Source organism: Trematomus bernacchii, unplaced genomic scaffold (genome assembly GCF_902827165.1).
Source record: "Trematomus bernacchii unplaced genomic scaffold, fTreBer1.1, whole genome shotgun sequence".
Taxonomy (NCBI): Eukaryota; Metazoa; Chordata; class Actinopteri; order Perciformes; family Nototheniidae; genus Trematomus; species Trematomus bernacchii.
The window spans coordinates 7013695-7039276 of NW_022987698.1; the positions used below are offsets into that span (position 1 = coordinate 7013695).

At 39.7% G+C, this 25582-nt stretch overlaps 1 protein-coding gene across 1 annotated transcript; it reads right to left on the bottom strand.

Annotated features, from left to right (window-relative positions):
* Positions 1 to 5167: 5167 nt before the first annotated feature.
* On the bottom strand, positions 5168 to 25130 carry nckap1l (NCK associated protein 1 like). Its single transcript, XM_034138948.1, has 31 exons — positions 24910 to 25130; positions 23472 to 23582; positions 22900 to 22992; positions 22244 to 22300; positions 21781 to 21923; positions 21024 to 21114; positions 19790 to 19927; positions 19329 to 19377; positions 18879 to 19035; positions 18149 to 18205; positions 17924 to 18020; positions 17592 to 17701; positions 17220 to 17352; positions 17047 to 17128; positions 16867 to 16925; positions 16632 to 16777; positions 16416 to 16548; positions 15844 to 15963; positions 15351 to 15490; positions 14478 to 14609; positions 13163 to 13381; positions 12778 to 12908; positions 11395 to 11492; positions 10372 to 10465; positions 9797 to 9879; positions 9478 to 9558; positions 8556 to 8649; positions 8328 to 8444; positions 7599 to 7708; positions 7149 to 7238; positions 5168 to 5781 (listed from the first exon to the last, which is right to left on the bottom strand). Exons 1-31 carry the CDS (start codon positions 24997 to 24999, stop codon positions 5665 to 5667), a joined length of 3372 nt encoding a protein of 1123 aa, XP_033994839.1. The 5' UTR covers positions 25000 to 25130; the 3' UTR covers positions 5168 to 5664.
* Positions 25131 to 25582: the final 452 nt, after the last annotated feature.

Genomic DNA, 25582 nt, shown 5'->3' on the forward strand with positions numbered 1-25582 from the left:
TTTGTGTGTCCTGAGACAGACTTCTGTTTCAACAGCTCGCCCACCCACTTCTGGGGGGACCTACTCCACTTCACTCTGATTGGCTGGGCAGTCCCAAACTGTGTCAGTGTGTGTGTGTGTGTGTGTGTGTGTGTGTGTGTGTGTGTGTGTGTGTGTGTGTGTGTGTGTGTGTGTGTGTGTGTGTGTGTGTGTGTGTGTGTGTGTGTGTGTGTGTGTGTGTGTGTGTGTGTGTGTGTGTGTGTGTGTGTGTGTGTGTGTGTGTGGGGAGGGGGGTTGTCAGAAAGTGAGTGTTTGTGTACATGTGTACACCCGTTGTGTGAAGTGTGAGTGAGTTGACATCATTCATGATGAAGTGTTGACTGCAATGCTTTCAGGCCGCGTGTACTCAAATCCCCAATGAGAATTTTCCACCGCAGCCGCAAATTAGGGAACTACACAGAGACTCTTTCACTGTAACCCACCAGAGTCCCTCAAACCAAAATACATAAACAAAGCTAGTCCTCGAGAGCCACCCACAACAACCCGATGGGTGCTGTTCTTAAAACTGCATTGCAGAAAAAAGAAGCACTTTAAATACATTTTCTTTGACTGCTTTGTTCACTCATCTGCTTTGGCTGAAACAGATTCACAGAATTTGTAACGAACAATTTAAATTAATTTGGTGTTAGAAGCGTCCTTTTTTACAAGAAACAAAACTGTAAGTGACAGAGCCAGTGTCAATGAAAAGTACAAAGATCATATTCAAAATAGTTTTAATTTATTTTATCAATAAATTCCATCTAGGTGTTTTCTGAGTCACCAAAAAAAGGAAAGTACAGAAACTTACAAGGTCAGATGAGACAGTGAAAGGCGTCCATACACGTCTTTAGATCTAAGTCCTACATCCATTATAGTCTTTATTTATAGAGAGCTGTGCTACAACGTGGCCTGCATGGGAAACCCCCTCTGCCTGCTGTCCACTCCCTCCCTGCTCGTCCTGCTTTGGCTGCTGGGTCAGACTGGCTCTCATGCTCCCATGCTCTTTGACTTATTGCAAAAATTGAAGAGAAGTAACATCACGACATATGATTCTCGATCTACTGTGGCACTTCAAGCTGTTTTGGTTTCAACCAAAGCAATGAGGAGAAAGAAAACAAGATGCAGAAATGTCAGAAAATGACTTACTCTCAATCATAATGTCATATGAGTTAAGATGTACATTAAAGACAATAAAAGATAAATTCATCGAGTGTCATTTTCCAATCCTCAAATGAATTTCCCTTTAAGTGGTTGCATCCTCTGGCTTTACACTTTTCGTTTTTGTTTCCATTTGTACGTCATCCTCTGAGTCTCCCTCTGATGATGACGAGCCCTCTGATTTCTCTCTGTCCACTCTGACACCAGCCAATTAATACTCACTATGCCCCACACATCAGAGAGAGAAATCTGACTCTGTGGCACCATTAATCACAGAAATGAGACGCTTGTCTGCATGGGAACTAGATTACAGTTACAGAGACTGAGGGTGCCGAGGGGCACATACTGTACTGCTGTTTTTACAACAGTGGAATCAAAAACATTTTTTTGACTGAAAAGGGTGATCAGAGGCCGACAAATGTGTTTTTCTACATGTTTTGGTCTCTGATATGACTAACCAAAAAAGCATAATTACATCAACTTCTATGGTTTTCAGCTTAGGATGAATCTTAATGAATTTGAGGATCCACTGACTTTACCTTGAAGTAGACAACTCCGTTTTTTTTAATGAAATGTGATCTAACGTTAGAGTATCAAGATGAATTGTTATTACAGTAAGCAATCTCATACTTCCTATAAGCACACCATCAGGTCAATTTATTTATGACCAAACTCAAATAATGTTATTCTAATCAGCCTCAGCTGTACTTTTCCTTTTGTGCTTGTAAACAAAAGGTAGCATTCTGAAATACTAAACTAGTTTGGGAACGTCATAATATATTTTTTAAGAATATCAGCATGTTAACATCATCATAGCATCATAGCATGGTTTAATGCCAGCATTATGATGTAGCTTCTGGCAGCATACATCCTCCCAAAGCTGGATGGGAGTATGGATGAAGACTCTTGGACGAACCACAGATACAACTCCATTCAACTGCATTTAAATGATAAGTCATTGTTATGTGGGTGAACTGAACCTTTAAGGTTCAAGTAATATAATTGAAATATTTTGCAACACTGCCTTCTATATTAAATCATATGCTTTTAACAAATCGAAACAATGAGCCCAGAATAAAGTTAGAAAATCTGTCTCTGTAATTTTGAGAACAAACTCTTTAAGAACAGAATATAAAAATACAGCATCCTAAGTACTATATCCAGGGGGGCATACAAAGTGTATTGCCAAAAAATACAGTGACACCTCACTGCAAGCACACCTTTTCTGTACATCCAATCTATCTCCTCTGTGTCTTCATAGTCCACAACAAACTGAGGATGTTACTGAAAACTGAAGAGTAAGAAAAAGAAACCATTAAAGGCAGTCTTACCGTTCCACTGTGGTCCTGCATGTCACAGCACACAGGTGTCTATCAGCTGCTCTGTGTATCTTGCAAGTTGGTGTCATGACCCGTGGATCTGAACGCTGCTGAAGACCATGTGTGTGATTGGAAGTGTTAGACACAGAATGAGCTTTGTGCCTCTGTTTGTTCCTGTAAATCCAGCATGTGTCGTCGCTCCGAATGTGTGTATATAGTGCTGTAGTTTATGTTAATGTACGCTGCTCTGTGTTTACAGTGGCAGATACATCTAGTCCTTTCCTCTGTGTATTTATATTGGATTTTGCAGTGTGTGTGTGTGTGTGTGTGTGTGTGTGTGTGTGTGTGTGTGTGTGTGTGTGTGTGTGTGTGTGTGTGTGTGTGTGTGTGTGTGTGTGTGTGTGTGTGTGAGAGAGAGTGTGTGTAATCCTCAGTGTCAGCAGGAGAGCCTCTGTGTCACCAACACAATCAGCAGAGAGTCTTTATATCAGGACCAGAGTTTCCACCATTAACTGTCCTTAGGGTCCTGGGACAGGATTCACTGTTTATTTAAATGTATAACACATTATATCATAACCATAATTACTAAAATAAAAATTACAAACTGTATTATGACATTTTCTTTTAAAAAAAAATATCATAAATTAAACACTTTACTTTAAAGTGGACCTATTATGCTATATTGGAAAAACATATTGAAGGGCCATATCTATACAAAACATGTCTGTGAAGTTTTTTGCTTAAAATACCAAACAGTTCACCCGTTGTAGCCATGCCTCATACTGCTCATACCCCTCTTTTGCAGCCCTGTTAGAGAAACGTGGATTTTGGGTCCTTAGCTTGAAAAAAAAAAAAAGAGGAGGCGGAGCTAATGCCTGATCAGAATTCTACCGGAGATAAAGTAAAATTCTGCTGTGATAAAACGCCATCCTGTTCTAAACCACGTCAAAGATTATTTCTGAAACAGTATGGAGCTCAAATGCTTTTTCTCTTGCGGGTTTATCACAAGGTGAGTTCCTTTTTTTATTTCCTGCTTTTTAAACACATGTGCTCTACAGTACAGGTTAGCTCTGAGTGTTAGCGAGGTTGCTAATGTAAACAAAGACGAGATTACGTCCAAAACACGTCAGGCATTGTTTCTGATAGCAACTTTCTGTGGGTCCGCCGCCGATTTGACGTCAGATCGGCAGCAAATCTGTATCCGCTCGTTGTACCCCTGTTTTTAAAAGATTTGGGTACGGAGGAAAAGAGAGAGGGTTTTATTTTCTGATGCTGCGTGAGTTCCCCGACGCACCGGGGACACATATTTATGTATAAAAGACATCACAAAGTGCATTTTGCATGATAGGTCCCCTTTAAGTGCAGCTATTAAGTAAGCAGCATACACACAATTAATACAGTTTATAACAGTTCACACTGTTGTTATAAGCATATTTAAGGACATTGTAAGTGTTTGCCTCCACATATGGGTGTCTACAGGAGATGAATTTAATTATATCTGTTAACAACTACATTTTAGTTTTTTTAATATATGCTGGCTATTTGGTCTAAATAGGAAGGGGGGGGGGGGTTCAATAAAGAGTAACTGTGACATCAAATGCTGGCAAAAGCACTAGCAGGAAGGCAAACATCTTTGAAAGAGAAAATAAATGAAAGCAGCATTAAAGATCTCAGAAGAAGCATCAGTTTACATGCCGGGGGGGGGGTGGCACATGGGCAGCATGATGAAATACAAATGAGCAAACCTCCCAACTGATATGTGGCTATTCCCTTGGTACGCAACAGTCATTATACATTTTAAAAAAAATTCCACAAACTGGATATAGTTTGTTTAGTTTTTACCATTAGTAGTTTACTACTAATTACTTAATATCATTTGTTTAGTTTTGACCATTATTCATTTTTACCTGGATAATATGTATTAGGCCCATTTGTTTTTTCCCTGGGACTTTAGCCTTTTATAAACATGCACACTTATACTGTTTATGCATAAAGTATGTGATTTAGTAATGTGCTGTTTTAAGTGTCTGTCTTTTATTTATTCATGAATGTCCAACTGCGTATTCATGTAAGTGTTGCCTGTGGTGGGAATCAAACCTCTTGTGAGAGGTCTGAGTCCCTCGGCCTTAGACGCTGATGCCCTAAATACAACACACACACACACACACGCACGCACGCACACACACACACACACACACACACACACACACACACACACACACACACACACACACACACACACACACACACACACACACACACACACCACACACACACACACACACACACACACACACACACACACCACACACACACACACACACACACACACACACGCACACACGCACACACACACACACACACACACACACACACCAACAGATGTGTACATCCAGATCTCCAGTGTGGCAACCAATAGCTGCAGAACACTGTAGGGTGAGAAGGGAGGAGACAGAAGGAAAAGCATGAAGAGGTGCAGTACTCATTGCGAATAAAATAAACATAGGATAATCTAAAATTAGCAAAAGGGACTTTCGTTGTGCAAAACTTGAGTGCATCATTACATTTGAGCATGAAGAAAATGACTTTCATCCAAGGCTGGGAGGGGGGAGGATGGACTGGAAAAAGATGAGGAAAACTTGTTTCGATATATAGAACAGAAAGAAATCAAATATCATATCATCATGTTTATTGGTGGAATATTTGTAAGAACACATGCTTTACAGCAACTTATTAAAATAATGAGAAATCTTTATTTAACTTTATGTCATGGCACTGGTGTGTAAAATGAAAGAGTGATATATCAACACGTGTCGGATTTGCATTTAAATTATTCAAGCTGATTTTAGTAACAATACAGCAAATATAATACTGGCAGATAATAATAATAATAATAATACATTTGATTTCTAAGCTCTTTTTCGGGTGCTCAAAGACACTTTACAGTGGTGATAAAAAGGAAATAAAATAAAATATAAAAAGTTGAATTAAAATATTAAAACAGCAATACAACATAAGATTAGATAAGCACCATAAAAGCATGTCTAGAGTTTGTAAAACAACACAAAACCACAGGAAGCTATGGTTAACTTGGTGGAAAGGCATAGAAGTGTATGAAAAAGAGACTCAGGGCAATACAAACAAAATATAGAATACATCAAAGAAATCCTCAGCCCAGAGTGACGATGAAGCTCCGGTACACCGCTCTGTAGGCGTTTCTGAGCAGAACATACGGGAAGCAGCTCTCCAGCATGTCCTGGCTCAAGAACGGAGACTCCTCCACAATCTGAGAAGGGCAGTGTTTAAAGGGTTAAAACAAAACCCCATACAAAATAAATAAATATATCTGCAGCAACCCCATTCACTTCTACTGAAGACGTCGATCTTTAGGTCACTAATATACCGTTTTTTAAGTAATTGTACTAATACTGATAGGCGCAATGAGAACATTTCCCACAGAAAGAGTGTTTTTGATGGGGACTATTTTCAGCGGTCGATAAGTTTGCATTTGGTGTCCTTATTTAAAGTGGACCTATCATGCTATATTTGAATAATATAGTGTAGGACCATACCTATATAAGGCATATTTATACTTTTTTTTTTTCAAAACACCAAACAGATCATGCATTTTAGCCATGCCTCATTTTGCTCAATTTGACAATTTCTAGCTCTGTTTTTGCAAGGGCTGATTCTGTGAGAACAGCACCATCTAGAGGCCTGGCATATGTACGACAGCGTCTCCAGCGCTTTCGAACGGCAATGGCCGTCGCTGTCTCCTCCTGATTGGTGGAGTTGGCCGAATAGCCGTAGCGCCACCGTCCTGACGTCAGGACAGTGTTCAAATCTGGATCAGTTTTTATCAGATCCGTTGCAGCCCCTTTTTTAGAGATTTGGGTATGGAGGAAAATAGTGAGGGTTGTGTTTTCTGACACTTGGTGAGTTCCCTGGAACACCGGGGACACATATTCATGTATAAAAGACGTACAAAAGTGCATTTTGCATGATAGGTCCCCTTTAAGGCAGGAGGACATTGCAAGTGTGATTGTCTCAAACTACAGCACCCATGTTATCGTTTTGAAGGAACATGTCACCTTGTGCAACAATGAGGCTGAATGATGTATTTTTAAGGGGAAGAAAATTGAACAGACAATACTTGTTGGTGAGAACCATTCATTGCCAGTTTTGGTATTTCATTGTGATTTGTTGACAATACAAAAAACATTTATTGTAATAATATAAACAAAATGTGCATGGTGATGACATTGCATTACACAAAAATCCTTTAATATTTGATGAGGATTTGGTTGTTGTTTAATTTGTTTTGCACTTTCTCTACTTTAGTGTAAGCGGAGGTCTTTGTATTCTGGATATGGAAAAACCCCTCAAATAATTTGCAATTTGACTTCCACTTTAAGTTGAACATATTAACTCAATAGGGTTTATGAGTGGTCCTTAACGACTTCCTTGTTAATTATTCATTTATTAATGCTTTAAAGATAAGGGAAAAGCCATTATAGAAGGGGGGATGGATTATTATAAAGAGAAAACCTCTTAATGAAGGGTCATAGGATTTCCCATTAGTCAATTCATAAACCCACTTACGTCTTATTGTACATTTAAAAAACATAATTAGTAATGTGCTGGCAAACCTACCAAATGTAGGAGCAGGTAGACGGACTCTCGGTTTTTGCACTCCATTCTTTCCACATTTTGTCCCAACTGAAGCAGAGTGGAGGAGGCCAGCTGTGGAATAACACACAGTTAAAAAAGATCAAACGATTGAAATGTTTTGACTCTGTTGGACTCAACTGGAGCAAGGGTTGGCAGTGTGCTGAGAAAGCTAATGTGCCCCAGAAACAATTTAAAACAATTTTCTGGTGCTACTTGCCTCAAGTGGGAAAACGATCCAATATGTCACATGAAAAAGTATTATTTATGTATTTCTTTATTTTTGTATTTATTCAAATAAGCATAATTGAACCCCTTAGGTCAATTGTTTACACCAATGAACCACAGTAAACTGATTTTTTTAAGCCAGAACATAACAATTGACGTTTCAAAAATGCAAAAGGTAGGAAACATAATACAGTGTTTGCTGCTCACCAGGAGAAACTCTTTGAGGTGCTGCTCTATGTTCTTGTTCTGGACGGTGAACATGGCAGCAGCCAGCTGGTTGATAGATGTAGCTAAACAGTGGATGTTGTTGTTGTGACCTGAGAAAATAAAATCACAGAATTAAAAACTGAAAAATAAAAAGAACAGAAAAGGCAGGTCCTGTAACTTTAGCCACGCAGAGGATGTTTTTGTGACCAGACAATTAGAGAAATGTACTGATCCGTAAAACTCAAGAGGAAGTGTACTGAGTGTACTTCCTCAGGCTGAAAGGGTAGATCTATTTCCGACACGCCAATGGAAAATAGAGACAAAGAAAATGATCTGAGACAAACGCCACCCTGTGCTTTGATAGAAATCTTGGCTATTTGCTGCTCTTAATGTTGCAGTCCAGGCTTGGAGCCAAGCTGTTAGGATCACCAGGGCCACATGCCAAGACTAACTGTATCAATGCACGTCAGCCAAACCTATCTGTAAACAAAAGTCTCTCAACAGAAACGTGTTTCTCGTTAACCAACATACTTTGCTTGGGACCACGTCAGACGGACTGGAAAGTATGATGCACAGAGATGCTTATAAGCCTAATGTTTCAGGGTGGAGTACCTTCTTTATACCCTATCAGCAGCTGGTGAGTAATAGCTGGAAGAAGAAGCGATTAGTAGTGTGTTGAGGCCTCAAAAGCAGTGTGTAGCAGCTGAAAGTCAATGAATTGATATGCACCTCCATGCTCTCGGCTGTAGAAAGAGTTGGGGTCCAGGGCCAGGGTAGGCAGGGACACGGCGACGTACACCAGCAGCAGACAGGACAGCTTGTACTCCTCATCAACTGACGTGTTATCTGCAGGTTTTTCCAAGAAGACATTCAAATATGAAAGAACACTCTCTTCCTGTTGACTAAGCCATTAGATCAAGCTGTCTACAGAAGTGGCACTAATAGTCTGAGTGTTACCTGTCTGCATATTGCTGATGGCTGCGACCAGGGCAGGATCAATATCACATGAAAAGCCTGCCGCAGAAGCCAGCTCGAAAACACTCAGAGTCACCTGTAAGATCACAAAGGATTAAATCAAGTGCAGAAGCTTCTTACATGAAGTGCAATTCAAATGTAATGCATCATTTAAATTGTCATCATTTTGCTGCTTTTTATTGCTGATAAAACAAGGTCGGTAGGATGTGCGTTGTGCATTTAATGTAGCAGCCACAAAAGTGACAAACTGTATATGTAATGACACTAAATCAGCATTGGGTGCCTTTTTCCTGACACACAGGTTTTGATCTCGCCCTATTTCTGGTTGCATGAATGGTTGGCCTGTCTGGGCACAATGTTTCCACTGATTAAAGTGAAGCGCTGCAGCGGCCATCAGGGTCTCTCTCACGGAGGCATGAGGGGGCTGCTGACGTCTTTGGGGTTATCCTGGCCCTGGCTGTCATGCCTCAATCAGAGGCCAGACGTACGTAGGGGAGGGGGAGTTCATGAGTCACGGTCACAAGGATTGCTCCAAAGGGAGATAAGGAATTTAATTTGGTTGGCACTAGAGTACAGAAACAAATATTCCTATGCAACTCTGAGATCTAATGTTGCACACTGTCTATTGTGCTTCAGTATATTCTAGATTCTTAACCTCTGGGGGCAATCAGTACATTCCCCAAAGTCTCTAACAAAATACATTAGGATGAATAAAAATACAATATGTCTTCAACCTACATTTTCCCACAATATGTCAGCCCTGTGAAAATAAACTGTGAACAGGCTGTTGATACATGTGATGGGATGATTCATGCACAGTGAAAGCTTGATTATTGCAATCCTCCGTGGGATCTCAAAAATATTGATGCTTTTTTTGATACTGTAGTTACAAGCTGTGTTTCACCTTGATGTCCGTTTCAGGAGAGATGAAGTCTCTCAGGCACTCGATGGGCCCGATCAGATACGGACAGTGCTTATTCAGGACCTAGTTCATAGGATTACATGACAAAATATATTTCTGAGATGAAGAAAATATATGTCTTCATATCTGATGAAGGAAAGACTAAAACCATGTTCAGGTGTTACAAACAGTCAACAAAGAAAATCAAGATCAAGAATTAACCGTATGTTTCCCATTATCATAATATATCATATTCTATATTTGCACCTACACCATCAAAAACATTTTCATCAATACTATCATCATGAAAGGTTGTTATTACTTCTTTCAGAGAGTCCTGTGCCATGGATCTGAAGGACAGGATCACCCCGATGATGGTCATCCTCTTCAGCACGTTCTCTCCACCTGTAGAAGTGCATATCAAAAGATGAGAGGCTTGCTGATGGATGTGAAGCATTACATCTGTGAGCTCCAGTATTATACTGTTGCTTATTGTATGGATGTTTTTTTTGTAGTAATGAATAAGTAGACTGGACTAATGATATGTTCAATCTGTAGTGACTGACAGCTCACATAGTTATTTGCACGTCAATTAGTTCTTATACATGCTCTAAGAAATGAGAGAGCTACTCTAGTAAAGATGACCGAGTAATAGTAATTTATATATATATATATATATGTATATATATGTATATATTATGAGGTTTTTCCACCAAGAGATCTACAGTAGACACTCCTCTGCTTCTTGTTATCGTTGCTCTTCATGGTCTGTTTCTTTCCTCCCTAAGTACTTTGTGATCTCTGTCAGCCTTTACAGGACCTTCAACTTTTATCAATTCATTTTCGTTTCAACCCCATACCTCTCCCTTCACATCCACCCCTCTATCCACTTCTCACCTGTCAGCCTCTTCTTAAGATTAGCCATTTCCTCTGGCTTATCGGAGTTGTTCCTCATCTGTACCAAGACGTCCATATTCTCTCTCACCAGTTTCTAACACAGGGGAGAAGAAAGTGAGACAAAACCCCCTTCAGGTGGGAATTATGATGGACAGGGGCCTTAGCTGTGACAGATCTGCCTCTCAGTAAGTTCAGAGCTCCTCACTTCAATCTTAGGTGTAAAAGTGTGGAGCCTGATGCAGTACAGCAGTGAGAACTGCTTTAGAAGAGGTTTACAGTAGTTTTGAAGCACTAATTCCCTAATTTTAAAATCATAATTAAATTAAATGTATCTCAAAGGAAACCATTATGATCTATAAATGAATTAGAGCTCATGAATCCGACTATAGTAAACACAGTAGCAGCATATCCAGTCATTATTGAGGTAAGACTTGGATCTGACTTTTGACACAGATACATCATAAGCATAACAAATATGAATTGCAATTTTCTACCAGACAGAGTTAAAAAAAAACATAGTAACTGTACTCTGGCTTGACTTCATAAGCCTGGATCTCCTGTATTCTCTACATACAAACAGCCTAATAGATAGCTAAGAAAATAGAGCTAACAACACCAAAGGCTAGCTGGTTAAAAAGCCTCAGCTAGCATCGGCTTAAACTAAGTTAACTTACACATTTCTCTCTAGTTGTTGTCTATATATTATGATAGGACACTTTTCAGTTGTCTGTTTTAAATCTATCCAATTGTATATAAACAAATTATATTTATTCCAGTGTAAACATTAATAAGAGATAAATAGAAACAACGAAACTGAACTTTATTTCATTTATGGATAGTTAATTATATTAGTTTTTTAAAACGTGTTTTTCTCCTCTACACTGCTTCCAACTCTACTGTTCTCTGCCTTTGAAGGGCAAAACAAGCATATTTCTAAAGACAAGTAATACTCATCAAAGGTAATTCAGCAGGTAATTGATCGACATCCTTGAAATGAGCTCATAACATCACACTGTAACGTACCTTCAGCTCACTGACTTGAGAGGTGATGTGCCACATCAGGTTCTCACTCAGAAACTTCAGACCGTACGGACCAATTAGCTCCGCCAGGGACTGTAACTCTGTTCACAAGGTGATACGAGTCATTTAGGATCACGATTAAAGGGAGATAGAACAGACTATTACATTGATGTCAAGCAGCCAAACATGTTTACAAAAACAAACAACAGGAACAAGCTTAGGTGGAGGCATAGTGTTACCGCAGTGGTGTTTTACAGGAGTCTAACACAAAGCTTGACTCTCTACCATGGACACAAATAAGAAAGATTAAATTAGATCTGTAAGTGTAGCTGAATCAATGAGAGAGAGACAACTGTAACTATTAAAGCTTTCACTCAGCTCTCTGTCTGATTATGGATGGATAAGGACGTGTGTGGTTCAAATTGGAGGTGGTTAATGGATTGGCCAGTGAGTCAATGTGAGGCACGCAGATACCTCACTACGGAGTAAATATAGGCAACAATGATGACATTGTGCGGGGGCGTCTATTGAGGTGCAGTGGTCTCCAAGGTAGCATTATGTTAGCATCTCTATTTTTGTTTGCAATAGCTGGAGTGGAGTGAATAGAAGCCTTAATACAGCTATAATGAGGTGCACTCTTCCTACAAGGCAGTGTGGAGGAAGAACAGGAGGCTTTGTGGAGGAGTGGCAAGTCATGCTGAAATAGAACTGAACTTTACATTAGCCAGGCAATGTCAAAATAAACTGTATCACAGGCAGCATGACCGAAAAAACACCACAATAACAAGGTCCTCATCCCTTTTGAGCAATAACACTTGAGCTCCATCTGTATGACGTGTCACACAAATGAACAAGATGTTAAGTATTTGAGAAATGAGTCACATCTTGGATCTATTGGACCATGATCATTTAACCTTCGAGTACCAAAAAAACATCTCCTATTGATGCCTTTTTTGCTCTTTTCATACAAATGTTCCAAATAATCTCCGAAAATACTTAAAAAACTGCAGCAGGGCGTTGGCTTTACTTGACAAAGTACACAGCTATATGACTAAAACATTTCCATTACATGCAGCAATATCGAGACCACACTATTTTAGCAAAGAAAAAGTTCACATTGAAACCTCCAAAATGTAGAGTTGTTTCTGTGGGTACTAGCTCTGTATGTCACCGATGACTGTCATCTGAATTACTTTGTCCTACGACACAATATGCAATAAAAGTCAGAGTTGATATTTAAGAAGGTGCAAAAGTAAAAATGCTAACTTTTAGAATAGAGTTATGATTATTCATCCAGATGTAATGAACGATGTACCATGAGATTCACATTGACATTATGATGGATGATAGGGATTAAAATACTATAATTAGGCTCTGGGGCCCGACCTGATATATCCGAAAACTCCTCTGCTCTGAAACTTGGTTCGTTGTCAGTAGCGGTGTTGATGAAGCAGTGCATCGTGGGACAGTGAACGATGAGGGAGTTGCTGGCCTGACGCAAGAGACTCTCTAGGTACCTGAGGTGCAGAAAGAAACAGACAAGACAACATTTGCTCAGCCTTAACTCAACAGAAATGTGGATTGAAGAGAGATAAAGTCAGAAACAAAGAAGAGAGATGAGAGAGATAGAAAACAAAGCAGAGAGAGAGGAACTTGCATGCACGACACTTCCTGTTTTGTTATATGTCAATGAAGCTTTATACATATGTGGATGTGTGGAATTGTGTAGGCACTTGCAGCATAGAGTAGATAGATCATTCTGTACACACACCAGGTAGTGAAGATAGTGGTAATGGTCTGCCCTCCACGTGAGTCCAGGGGCTGTGTTTGCTGCAGCAGGACATTCTTCACCAGCCGGGTGATGTCCACATTGATGTAGCTGGAGAGGCAGTGCAGGCTGGCTGTATAGGCTCTCAACGCCGCCAGGAGGTCCGAGGGCCGGGCTATCTCCTGGGTGGTCTGGTTGTAATTTGCCATTCTCACGATGATCCTGGAGAAACATGTTTAACCAACGTCACTTATCTCCAGGACGTAGTCGGCTGAGGGCTGACAGATGGGACATTAAAACGGGTTAAACGAGCCATGGTGGCATGGTACTATACTCTCCTGAGGTCAGCCCATTCACCGCTCCAGGGCTTTTCTGCAATTGTATTTATTTTTTGACAGGGCCCTTAATTTTCCCTCTGTCTCTTCCTGACTTAGAGTGTATTTACAATGTTTGCCAAGGAAGGACCAATCACTGCGAGCGCGCTGTGACTCAAGGGTGCTAATTTTAGGGTGACAGGGGAGATAATCATCAGCTAAGACAGGGAGACTAAGCAGAGCGTATACACGGAAACATTAGGTTGCCCTGGTACCAATCCCTAATCTAAATAACAGTTAGAACTGAAATGACACAGAGCAAGGGAGTGACTTGATGGATCTCTTCTCAGGTTTTTAAGTGGGTGCAGCACAGCCTGACACAGAGGTATCTGATCGAAAAGCAGGGTTCATTATAATGATGGAGGTGACACCTAATAAAAGAGAAGCTCCTAATGATTCTCTTATTGTCAGGAGGAGAACAAAAACTGTGTGCAAATCTGTGGGTGACAATTTGGAAAAAAATGCAGCTTGATATGCCTTTGAGTTTTCCCTGAGCTCCGTCACATCCTGGTCATTTTTATAGACCAAGTTCAGCAGGGAGGTCAGCCTATTGGACAGTTACTATTTCAAAATTCAAGAGTGGACATAGAGAGGGAAATGACTACAATATGTTACTACACTGAGTCAAATTATACATCAGATTTACGCACTGGCAGAGAAAATCAATATTACATGGACAATGTGTTTCTTTCACAATGAAAGCTGGCACCCATGTCCATAATTAGCATATTTCTGACAGGAATTGTTTATGGAGTGACGAGAACAATATAACTGATGTAACATAAAAAATGCTTCTGCTGCACATGAGATAGGGGAAGTGAAAATCGCAAATGTCACCTCTGGGACTTTGTATGCGCCATGAGGACTCATCACATCATCCACATTTTTATATGTACAGTATATAAATATATATTAGAATTCCCCCCCCTCCCCACTCAGCATACTCAGAGAGGCGTGTCTCCAGATGGGAAATGAGGAACTCTGTGGGAACGACGATGTGGTCAAAGACAACAAAGTCACTGCAGAGGCTGTAGGAGGAGCACAGCTCTGTCAGCATCAGATGCATCTTGTCCACACTAGGAGAAGAAAGAAAGACAGAGAGAGAGGGGGGGGGGGGGGGATTCTTTAGGACAAATATTTTGATAGTGACTGTATTATGGATGAGCTATTCTAAGACAAATAAGGTCATAAACATGGTAGAGTATTGTAAAACATCTCCAAACTGAGGCAGCAGGGATGCAATCTGAGAAAAGGGAGAGAGACAGAATTACAGCTCTTCATACCTAATTAGTGAGGTTTCCAAAGTAGATGGATACAGAATATGATCCAACAATGAAAACGCCAACATCAAATGTGCTGCCAGTAAAAGTGCTTTTTTAATATGCTGAGGCGTTTTGTTTTTTATTTGTAATAGCTTGATTCATTAGCTGTCATCCCTGACTGATTCAACTTGAAGGGTAATAAAGCTCGAAACAGCAAATGCCTTGTCGGCGAAAACATTTTAATCCTGTCTAACTGATAACGCCAGGAGAGAAACACGTGATGAGGTGAAGCAAATCATTTGGAAATGTCAGCAGATATTAATATGTTTCTAGCTACATGAACTGCATTAACCTACTTCCAACCTTGGAGGAATATACTTTGCAGTTTGACCGGAACAAATGCTGTTGATAATGCTTAATGTCTCCAGAAATCAGGGACGTGATCATTACTGTACACACATTTTGCAAAGACCTTCTGCCAATTCAGTGTAATAATTATTGAACAACAAGCAGAGAGATAAGAATAGAACGTGGGGGAATGAAAAGAAACCTGACTTGGTAACGACGATGCGGTCTTTCCTCATGCTTTCAGCGCCTGGTTTCTCTTTCTGGACCTCTCCCTTCTTTTGCATCGGCTTCTTTTGCTTTCTGTGGCGAGCGGCGCTGATGGCCTCTGCACAGTGCCTGGGCTGCAGCTGAGGGGTTATCAAGTGGAAAAAGGTGTATGCAGAGATGTAAAGAAGAACAGAAAGGACTAGGAAGATTTCAGCAAACAAATATTTTCTTTTGTCTCGGGTGCACTCAGTCAAAAAGTAAACACTTTCTTCATATTCTCCTCAAGGGATTACAAAAACAATCCTGCATTATCAACTCCAGAGATAAGGCCCTAGCTTATCACTTTATTCAAATTCTCAATTATGTCCGCTGCCTGCAGCCAAACTCACCGATGGCAAGCTGAGACTAGTGTGATTATATTTGGATATTGAGGTTGCTGGAATCAATCTCCGCTAGATAATTAGTTAAAAAAAAATACTGAAATAGACTTCACCTGGTCATTGAGGTTGCACTGCTCAGCACATATATCTAACACAATACTGCTGGTCTGCTTGGCTATCTGCTCCAGGAAGGTCACACACAGGCGCAGACTCCTCTTCTCCATTGCCTCTGTCTAGACACACAAACAAACACGCCATGTGAAACTGTGCAAATCCTGTATATACTATGATAACGTTTTCAGGATTTGTTGTGCCTTGTACATGCAACATTCACTACAGCCTTACATGATCAGAGCGAATGATGAAGCAAAAGCTTCTCCCTAACTTCTTCTTTATCCACTTTCAAATGAAAATCAAAGGCTTGTACAAAGGCACAGAAAAATCACACATTCACTCAAAGAGAGAATGCATATTCTTTTCATATTTCTCTCATAGCAACATTTAATATTAACTTTTAACTTTAAAGGATATTTTAGTTAAGACAACAAAAACTACAGCATATTTTCAATATCCCTATACTGTACATATGCTGTCATGATGGAGCTGGTGACTTGCAGTGTAAGACGTCTTAAATGCTTCTCAGCTCCTTATTAATGACTTGGTTAACACATAACTTAATACTGACCTCTTCTGGGCAGAGCGGGTGTCCACACTGGCTGAAGTGAGAACAGGCAATCGGGAAGGCCATGAGGTAACGCTTCATGTTGATATCCTCACTGCTCTGGCAAAACATCTTCTCAAAAACACGTGGGTAGAAACTGGAAAACAATTAAGAGAATAAACAGTTAGTGCATCCAAGTATTCAACCTTTTAAGAGAAGGGAAGAGGAGAAGAAACGGACCCCAGGATGGACACCTCAGATGTTTCCTGCAGAAGATCTTCCGCACTGTCCACCATCCTTGTGTGAAACTGAATCAGGTTCATCACCTTCGCTAAGTCGGTGTACTCCCTTAGAGGAAGAGGGGCCTTGTTCACACTTGTGTAGGCCTAAAACAGAGGACAAGAACACGTTAAGGTGGCCTTCAGCAAGATTTATAATGACAAATGAAAACTGTGCAATATATAAACCTAAATACCTGCAATCTCAGCCAATCCAGTCTAATTGCTCTGAAGTCAAAGTCCTCTTTGTTTTCCACTGTAGATAGAGATGGAAACATCATTATTTAAATACCATTTCTTGTTTTGCATTTTCAATACCAATGAACTATTGGATGGTGAATACAAGTAAGATAACCTGCAGGATGTTGTTGTGATACCTTGTTTGATTGACAAAGCAGAGAGGGTTGAGACGAATGAAGTCAACAGGACTGACTCCTCTTCTGGACAAACATACATGTTCTACAGAGGAGGAATACAATAGATATATGTATGAAGAATAAGAAGAAGAAGAACCTGTACTGTGCACTATCTACAGTATGCCTTCTGCTACCTGTATGGTGTCATTGAGGACCATGGCATCAAACTGTGCCAGGTACTGGACATGGTAGCGCTGAACTACGTAGTTGTACTTGGTCATCAGACCTCGTAACTTCTCCATGTGGAACAGCAGCTCTGCCATCTGACTGCAAGCAAAACACCAAACGACATGAATCACTTCTTATTACATTTCACAATTAAATGTGTACAAATAACCAACTCTAAAACCTCTTTTCACACTATAGGATACTACGAAAGACTACATAGCTTCTGCACTGTGGAGAGACTTAATCATTTGTAGCGGGGGTGCTGCAACCTGCTCGCTGCCAGATTTTTGCACACTAAAATGACACTCCAGGTTTTCTCCCTCTGCACCTACACCTACTTGTCAACGTAGTCCTCGGGCGTCTTTATCTTTGGCATATTCTCAGAGTGCCTGACGAGCCACAGGACCTCGTCACGGGAGAATGACAGAGCCATGAAGACGAACAGGGCCTAAGGGATTTGATTGGCACACAGAACAGAGGCGGGTCATTCCAAATAATTCACCCCTCCTATCCAAGTATTCCCCAGAGCCCAAGATGTGTGCAGGATGGAAGCTGGATCAAAGCTACTGTTTTACATAAGTTATGCTATCAGAATTTCATTTTAGATTTATGACAATGTATAAACTCATTTAAATTCCTCGGCACAGCTGTTATTCCCGTTGACTTCTACCTTTGGTCCCAGAAGTCCAGGTTCATCTTCCAGAACTTTATATAATTCCTTCAACGCTCCTCTCAGAAACTGCCTCCTCTCTCTGTGCATAGCTCCACTGGTAATAACACAGGAAATGGACATGGACATTTTGGTTCCCACAGCTCATTTCAAAGTAAATACACATCAATGAATATTTATGACACAACAATGTTCAAACTTTGCTTAGTTTCCTGTCAGTCTCACCTGTTGAGTATAGCATGCTCACGGCATTCCTTGATGTCTGCAACTCGCTTGTTATATCTGAATTAAAATAAGAAATAGTTTACAAGGAATATCAAACATTTGAAATTGTTGACAGGAAAATTGTGGACGGATTTACCTTTTTTATTGTCATACTTGCCATGGGTCAAATCAAGCAACTTTAGGGGAAATTCATATTTTAGTTATCATTGCCTTGGTAATGTTATGTATTCTCCAACAGAACTACCTACATTAAAAACTGTTTTGTAAACTATAATATCAAATTAATTATTTAAAACAGTATGTTTCATTATTGTTTTTATATTGTTTATTGCAAACATTCATCCTTTACAACCTTTTGAATTGCTTAAGTGTTTTATTGTGTTATTAGCAATTTTTGTTTTTAATGTGATCATTTCCAACCAAAAATCATAACATAAATAGTTGATTTGAAAAACCTTTATAATACAGTACAGTATGTGGCCGTATTAAGCCTGTTGATAGACTCATGGTCCAGCTACTGTATTTAAATCCAGAATGAATCAAAGAAACCTGACGAGAGGTCCTTATCAGAAGAATTTAAAACAGGCAATGAAATGAAAGTGGCTTTGATAATTGTTTGAAATACATGTATGAGGTTGTATTATCTGGCACAAATTGCCCATTATTGCTTCTCACATGTTCATTCATCACTAGTAATACTTCTCAAACTGTAGCAGTGCAGCTTACACACCCTTTGATGTTGATGAAGAGGTCCTCGGAGACCTTGTGTATGTTGAGAACCTCGTCTCTGGTGAGGATGAGGAAGAGGCCGCTCCGCAGAGCCATCTTCCACAGCTCCTGAGAGGCCTGGTTGGTGTTCAGGCTGCTGTGGCACAACAGGAAGCCGACTGCAAAGAGCACAGTCAGCAAGATTTAAGAAACAACAACCTGTGGCGCTGGACGCCTTCTGCTCCATATGACAACTGGTAATGCCTCTGAGGTAAAGTAATAATATATTTACCTTTACTGTACTATGTTTGTGTGTACTTCTACTGTATCATATTGTATACGTGTTGGATATCAGTATGTCTGAAATGTGCTTAAAAATGTGCAAACATTTTAAAACGCTGCATATGTTTATTACATTTATATGTTGTTAATAAAATGAACAGATGGCAGATTCAGTATGAGTAATACATACTTATTATCCACCGCTCCATCACCTCCATAGACAGGTATTCACATGCCATCTGTGATAAATAACAAGCCCATTAACTGCCAATACAAACACATTCATCATAGCCTTAAATGTGCTAAACCTACTGTATTAAAAAGTCAAACGTATCAGTTAAACGTTATGTTAACAACATATTGATTCCTCCTGTGTTCTTGTTCTTCCTTCAAGACAATATATTGCTTTTATCTTACTTGAAATAGTTACCATCATCCCTAAATATGGTAAAAAGAAATACAAAAATCCACATTTATAATAAAGCTCAGAAGACCTGGCTGTGTTCTCAAAATACTTTCAATTAGGACCCTCTTTTCATTAAAATAAATGGTGTCTTTTCGAAAGAAATTGTAGCCTGGAGGTTCCCTTTTTGGCTGTACTAGTGTTTCCAATATGAAGAGGCCACAGGCAACAGGATTCATAACACTCACAGTGTCGCAGCAGGCCGGGTCCAGCATGGCAGCTGGAGCACTCAGCAGGCTGAGGAGCTGGGCGCTACGCCACTGCTCTGCTGGCAGGTTCCTGCGTGGGTAGACCATCCTCAGAGACAGCAAGGCCGCTGTCACAGACTGGGAGAGACACGGAGAAGAAAAGGGAGGAAGTGAGAAAGGAAACTGGAGAGAGGCAGACACAGGAAGAGGGCAACATGACAGAGATACAGAGAGATGGCAATGCTCCACTATGAATTATAGCAAAAACCAGCTGGAGGCTGAAAAGCTGTGTTTTTCGCACATAGGCATATTTGATGGTCCACTACACAGACCACACAGACGAGTCAGTGTAAAAGCAGTAAATAAAGTGATGAATCATCTGACCATCTGTCAACATGTTGTTATTTGGTTTCCTGCATCTGGCAGTTGAAAAAAATAAAGTGTGATCTTGGAGAGGTTGAAAATGAAATGCACCTTTTTATCTACTGTATATTATATCAGAATATATTGTGCAGACCTTTTGTTAAAATGTTTGCAAAAAGTCCTGATTAGTTTTCATTGTCTGCTGAACATAGTGAGAGCAGTGTTTGCAGGAGTGCAGACAGCTGTGCCAACTAGTTCAGTTTGTGTTAGATGACAGTGCTATGGAAGTTTGATGTTTGAAAGGTACATCAAAACATCACTTGCTATAACAGGCACATCTGGGCCTCAGATGTGCCTGTTATAGCAGAAATGTCCAAGGCGATTGTCCAAACAATATTTGCTTTGACATTGTTTGGCTTTGTTACTCACTGAAACAAAAGGTTTGTATGATTTGTGTTGTATTGTGTTAGTCTTGGGTAAAGCATCTGCAATGTACAGCTATAGTCTTCGTAGTTGCATGTCTGCATTCAACTAGGAAAGAGCTCATCCTCATCCAACACCTTTAGGAGGACGTCTGACCTTGTCACATTACATTAGTGCCCGTCCTCCCTTAAACTGTATGGAAAGCCTGTGCATGCTGTTGAATAATAAGGTGTAGTGGCATACTGTAACAAGACAATAACAGAAGTGTGTATCATTTCATATTTGTGTTCTCTGTTTGGATATACAGCATTATTTGGACAAGGTTAATCAAATCTGACAATTTAGTTTATTTTACTGTGCCACCATCTCTGTTTAATTCATGTAAATCACAAACTGTTTATATAGCTTTGTATTGCACTGTATATAAAGAGTGGCACATGGAGCTTACTTTTGTGTGAGGGCCAAACTCTTCCGTGAGCTTCTTCAAAGGATGCTCATACTCCACAAACATCTGGCCGAGCCGTGGGTAGGAGGGGTCACTGCAGGATCCAACACAGTATGCAATTAATCAAGGCGAAGGAAAAGAAGTAGGACATAATAATAATATATTAATTATAATACTTTGCCACTCTAGCAGTCCCTACAGGGATTTTTACTGATAATACTGAAGTCTGGGAAATTATATCATTCTTTTACAGCTTTATTTTTGAGTGGTTGAAATAATGCAGAGTTGTTTCTTCTCAAGAGGCTTCCCCACATGTGGTGTGAAATGTAAATGTGATTCTAAAATGTACAGTATGTGTTTGTGTTCCCTGCTCACGTCTCAAACTCAGATAAATATCCTCTGAGGGAATAAATAAATATGCAAAGTGGGCGGACTCAAAATGTCAGATTACCACTTGGCACTCAGAAAAGGTTAGTGGTGGCTGCTCGATGTCTGCAGCAATTAAGATTGTAATTAATTTTGAGGATCAGAGAAATGTTCATATTGATGGATGTGGAAACTCGTAATGGCTTTAATTAAACAACTTAAATTAAGTGTTTGTTCATTGGAAAGCTGCACATGGCAAATGCTTTCTGAATGTTATCTTGATCAATAGGAATGGGGATTCTTAGTGCATATATTGTGTCCATTTTCTTTTCACTGTAATGTTAAATTAATGTATCCAATCATATCAAGCACTAGCAGTATCATGTTTTCTCACCTGCTCCCATTGGTCATCTCATGGGCGCAGTTGAACATTCCCACCAGCGCCTTCTTATCATCGATACGAGACAGTGTGATGATAACAGACGTATAGGTGATGATCAGATCCAAGTAGTTCTTGGTGAAGTCAAAGTTAATTGCCTAAAATCAAAATGTCAGTGTGGTCAGTGGCTCGGAAATTACTGTTAGTACTTCAGTCTCATCAGGACATATGTCAATATACAAAAGCATATACGTAATGCACAAGGAAAGAGATCCCACGCAATTATGATAAATACAAAAACTGAACAGAAGGAGGCGGTGAGGAAAGAAAACACAACCTGCATTAGCAGGAAGGAGTAAACAACATACAGCAGATTGAAGGAATAGACAACTGAATGACAGCTTGTCAGCAGATGTTGAGCAGACTTCAGTGTTTTCCCTAATTTATAAAAAATATATATTGTATTCAGTATACTTACAATATCAAAGAAGCACTGACAGGCATCTATGGTGTTCAGCAGCTCATACACGTGGTCCTAATGAGGAAGAGAGAAGGATCCGTTCAGAAAACAGACATTTACACCATGTTAAGCCTCTGAATTGATTTCATAAACACATTCTCATGTTCAGAGATTCCTGTGGCCTAAACATCATTACACATTTGCATATTTATTTTTGATAACGTCATGATTGAGTAATTTTCAATCTTACAAAAACAGATGATGCATTGGCCTGGCTGCGACCTGCATCACAGATGTATGCTAATGTGAGGGGAGGTGTGACAAACTGCACAAAACACAGAGTGAGCTAAATGTCCTCCGTATTGGGAATAAATCAGTTATTTTCTATGTAGAAATAAGCCACTTTATATGTAAATGTATTCCGGAAACCTAAATAGCGGAAGAAAGGATTAATTAAAAAAGGAGAATAACAAACATTATCAATATCTTCTATTATCAGATTTGTTTTTGTTTAGGAAAGTAAGAATAATGTATATTTATCCATCATCTTTTTAATGTTTGTAAATGTAGACAGTTGTTATGTGGTGCTTATGTTTCTTCCACTGAAGTTGTCATGTAGGTCATTGTCATGCAAATGGCATTCAAACCTTAACAAGAACAAAAGAGATCCTCACCCTGAACTCGATGACATCCAGGAACGAGTCGTAGTAGCTCGTTGTGGCTGCCAACACTTCAGATTTCTGTCGCTGGATGCTGTTCAGATTTTGCTGCAAATCATCAGAACTTTGGTCAGGTATTATGAAGCAAAGCATTGTATGATATTATTTTCAAATTGTTGTTAATTAGCTCCACTTGCTTGTTGATAAAACCACATCAGCTATGTGCAAATCGTTAAATGAATGGATTATTGTAGTATGTAAACAAAACAGATGATTATATGAGATATACCCCTTCAACGTGCACTGATATTATGAGCCATATCAGAACATGAGTCTTATAGAGATTGTGTTATAGTTTTGAAAGGCCAGGATGGGATCATAATATTATCAATTTGACCAAATGTCATAATGTTTTTTAGTAGATCACACAATAATTACTTACTAAGACCTACTGTAAATTGTCCAAACATTTTGTCTCAAGATCCAAAACAACTTCCTCATTACATCAAAACAAAACATGAAAATAAAGTAAAAGCATGTCCATGTTTATAAAGCAGGAAGGGAAAAACAGTCGCAGTTACACTCACAATGTTTCCTCTGAAGTCAATGTTGGGGAATTTCTTGTTGATGTACTTGATGGCGGTCTCCATGGATTTATCTGTCAGGAGGGAGAGCCGCAGCTTAGGGTCTGCACAGGTCTGCAGCAGAGATTAGAAAAAGATAGAGATGTGAGGATGTGATGCGAGCAGTACATCATACCGCAACACTCGGCCTGATATTTGCCATGATTCACCTGGGAGGTTATGGCAGTTAAACCTTTCATTTTTAAACACGTCTTCATGCCCGGCGGGTTCTCCTGACAGGATAAAATTGTTTTTTTTTTTTTAACATTTTGACTGGCATCCAACCACTGGTTTGCAGAGCTAGCTTGTCAGATGATGAATCCCCAGACTATCTGTGAAGATTGTGGGCAGAATGGGTAATATTTCTCTCCCCGCCTCCCTCAGAAACCCTGAAGGTGACCTTGAGCAGAATAGTTATCACCGAACTGCTCCTGTGAGGCTGACAGTAGAAGGCAGTGTAGCAGCTCGTAAGTCTGCCTGCAGGAATATAAAGTAATGGATGCATGTTCAGCACATCTCTACCAGGCTCAAAATAAGACTGCTCTTCCACTTCCCCTCATGAAAAGACATGCTACACATGCTCAAATAGGGAAACTGAATAGGGGATATGTGTGTGTGTGTGTGTGTGTGTGTGTGTGTGTGTGTGTGTGTGTGTGTGTGGTGTGTGTGTGTGTGTGTGTGTGTGTGTGTGTGTGTGTGTGTGTGTGTGTGTGTGTGTGTGTGTGCCTGTGCGACACAGAACACAAAACATTTTATATTTTCTCATGAGTGAAACTTCCTGTATGTCACGTTCAGTCAAGTGTGGGTTGTCAAGATAGAGCAAACATTCGTTCTGTGGGATCAATCAATATCAGTTCATTCCATTAACCATGTAATGTCTTATTTTACTGGTCTGTTTGCATCTAATCTGATTTGTGAGTTTCATAGCATTCATTTTAGAATAACTCAAACTAAAGTTGACTGACAGCTCAGACTGACTTCCTGTTCGCACTTCCTCTTTGGAAAAATAAGCTCACTTGCAGTTAGAACACAGTTCTGCATATACAAGAAAAGCAAATTGTTTAAAAAAACTCACATTATTTCATTACAACAGTTTGAGTTACAGCTCCTACATAGTTTATTGATTTGAAGTAACAGTGCATTACTATTGTATGAGTGATGCATCCTTATAAGACTTATGTAGTACTTTTGTGCATTACAGATCAAATACATTTAAGTTTAGCTTCATACAGTCATTGTCTATCCCTTGTGTTTACTTTCAAATATATCTTGGCATTGAGTAATGGCTATATGCAGTTAAACATTTTGAAAACCAATAAAGCGTAAGCGTATAACATGAAAGTGAAGTTCCTTATTTCTGTTACTCAGACCTCCGCCTACTTAAATCTTCCTGCTCCCTCACCTTTTTAATGTAGTTCATGCGGATTAACACCCCACTGCCTCTCTCATTGAGGATGGTGAGTTTCTCTGCCAGTTTCTGTTGGTAGTCCATGGCTCCAGAAACACCAAACCTCTCTTTCCGCTCAAGCCTTGGCCTCCTGGTCCTGTGTAGCGCTCGAACCCTCGGAAACAAGTGCACCCAGAGCCTCACCCTGACACAAGGTCACATGGGGCTCTTTGGGGGGGGGGGGTGGAGTCATGACTTCAGAGCATACACTGAAAAGAAATAATACAACAAATACATTAATGTTTGAGAGTCCATTTGCAAACTTACTGTAACTGGATATCACAATGAGAATATACATGTAATGAACACATTCAATAACTACTTAAAGTTACCAACTGTTGGCACAATTAATACTTTGGTACTTTTGGATTTATAGCCAGATTTCAACAGTCTTTAAATCTACATATTTATCACGAACACTTTGATTTGAATCTGGACAGAAAACATATGTTGCATATAACATTTTATGTAAATGAGGGGCAAGGTCGTGTTTCCTGTCGGTTAAACTGCCTTTTTTGTTGTGAACAGTTTGAGCTACTTCCTCCTGCTCTGTAAAAGGACTCCTGTAAACAGGGAAGTTGGTCCAAACTATATGATTGTTATTTAAAATAGTGTGCACTGAATATAT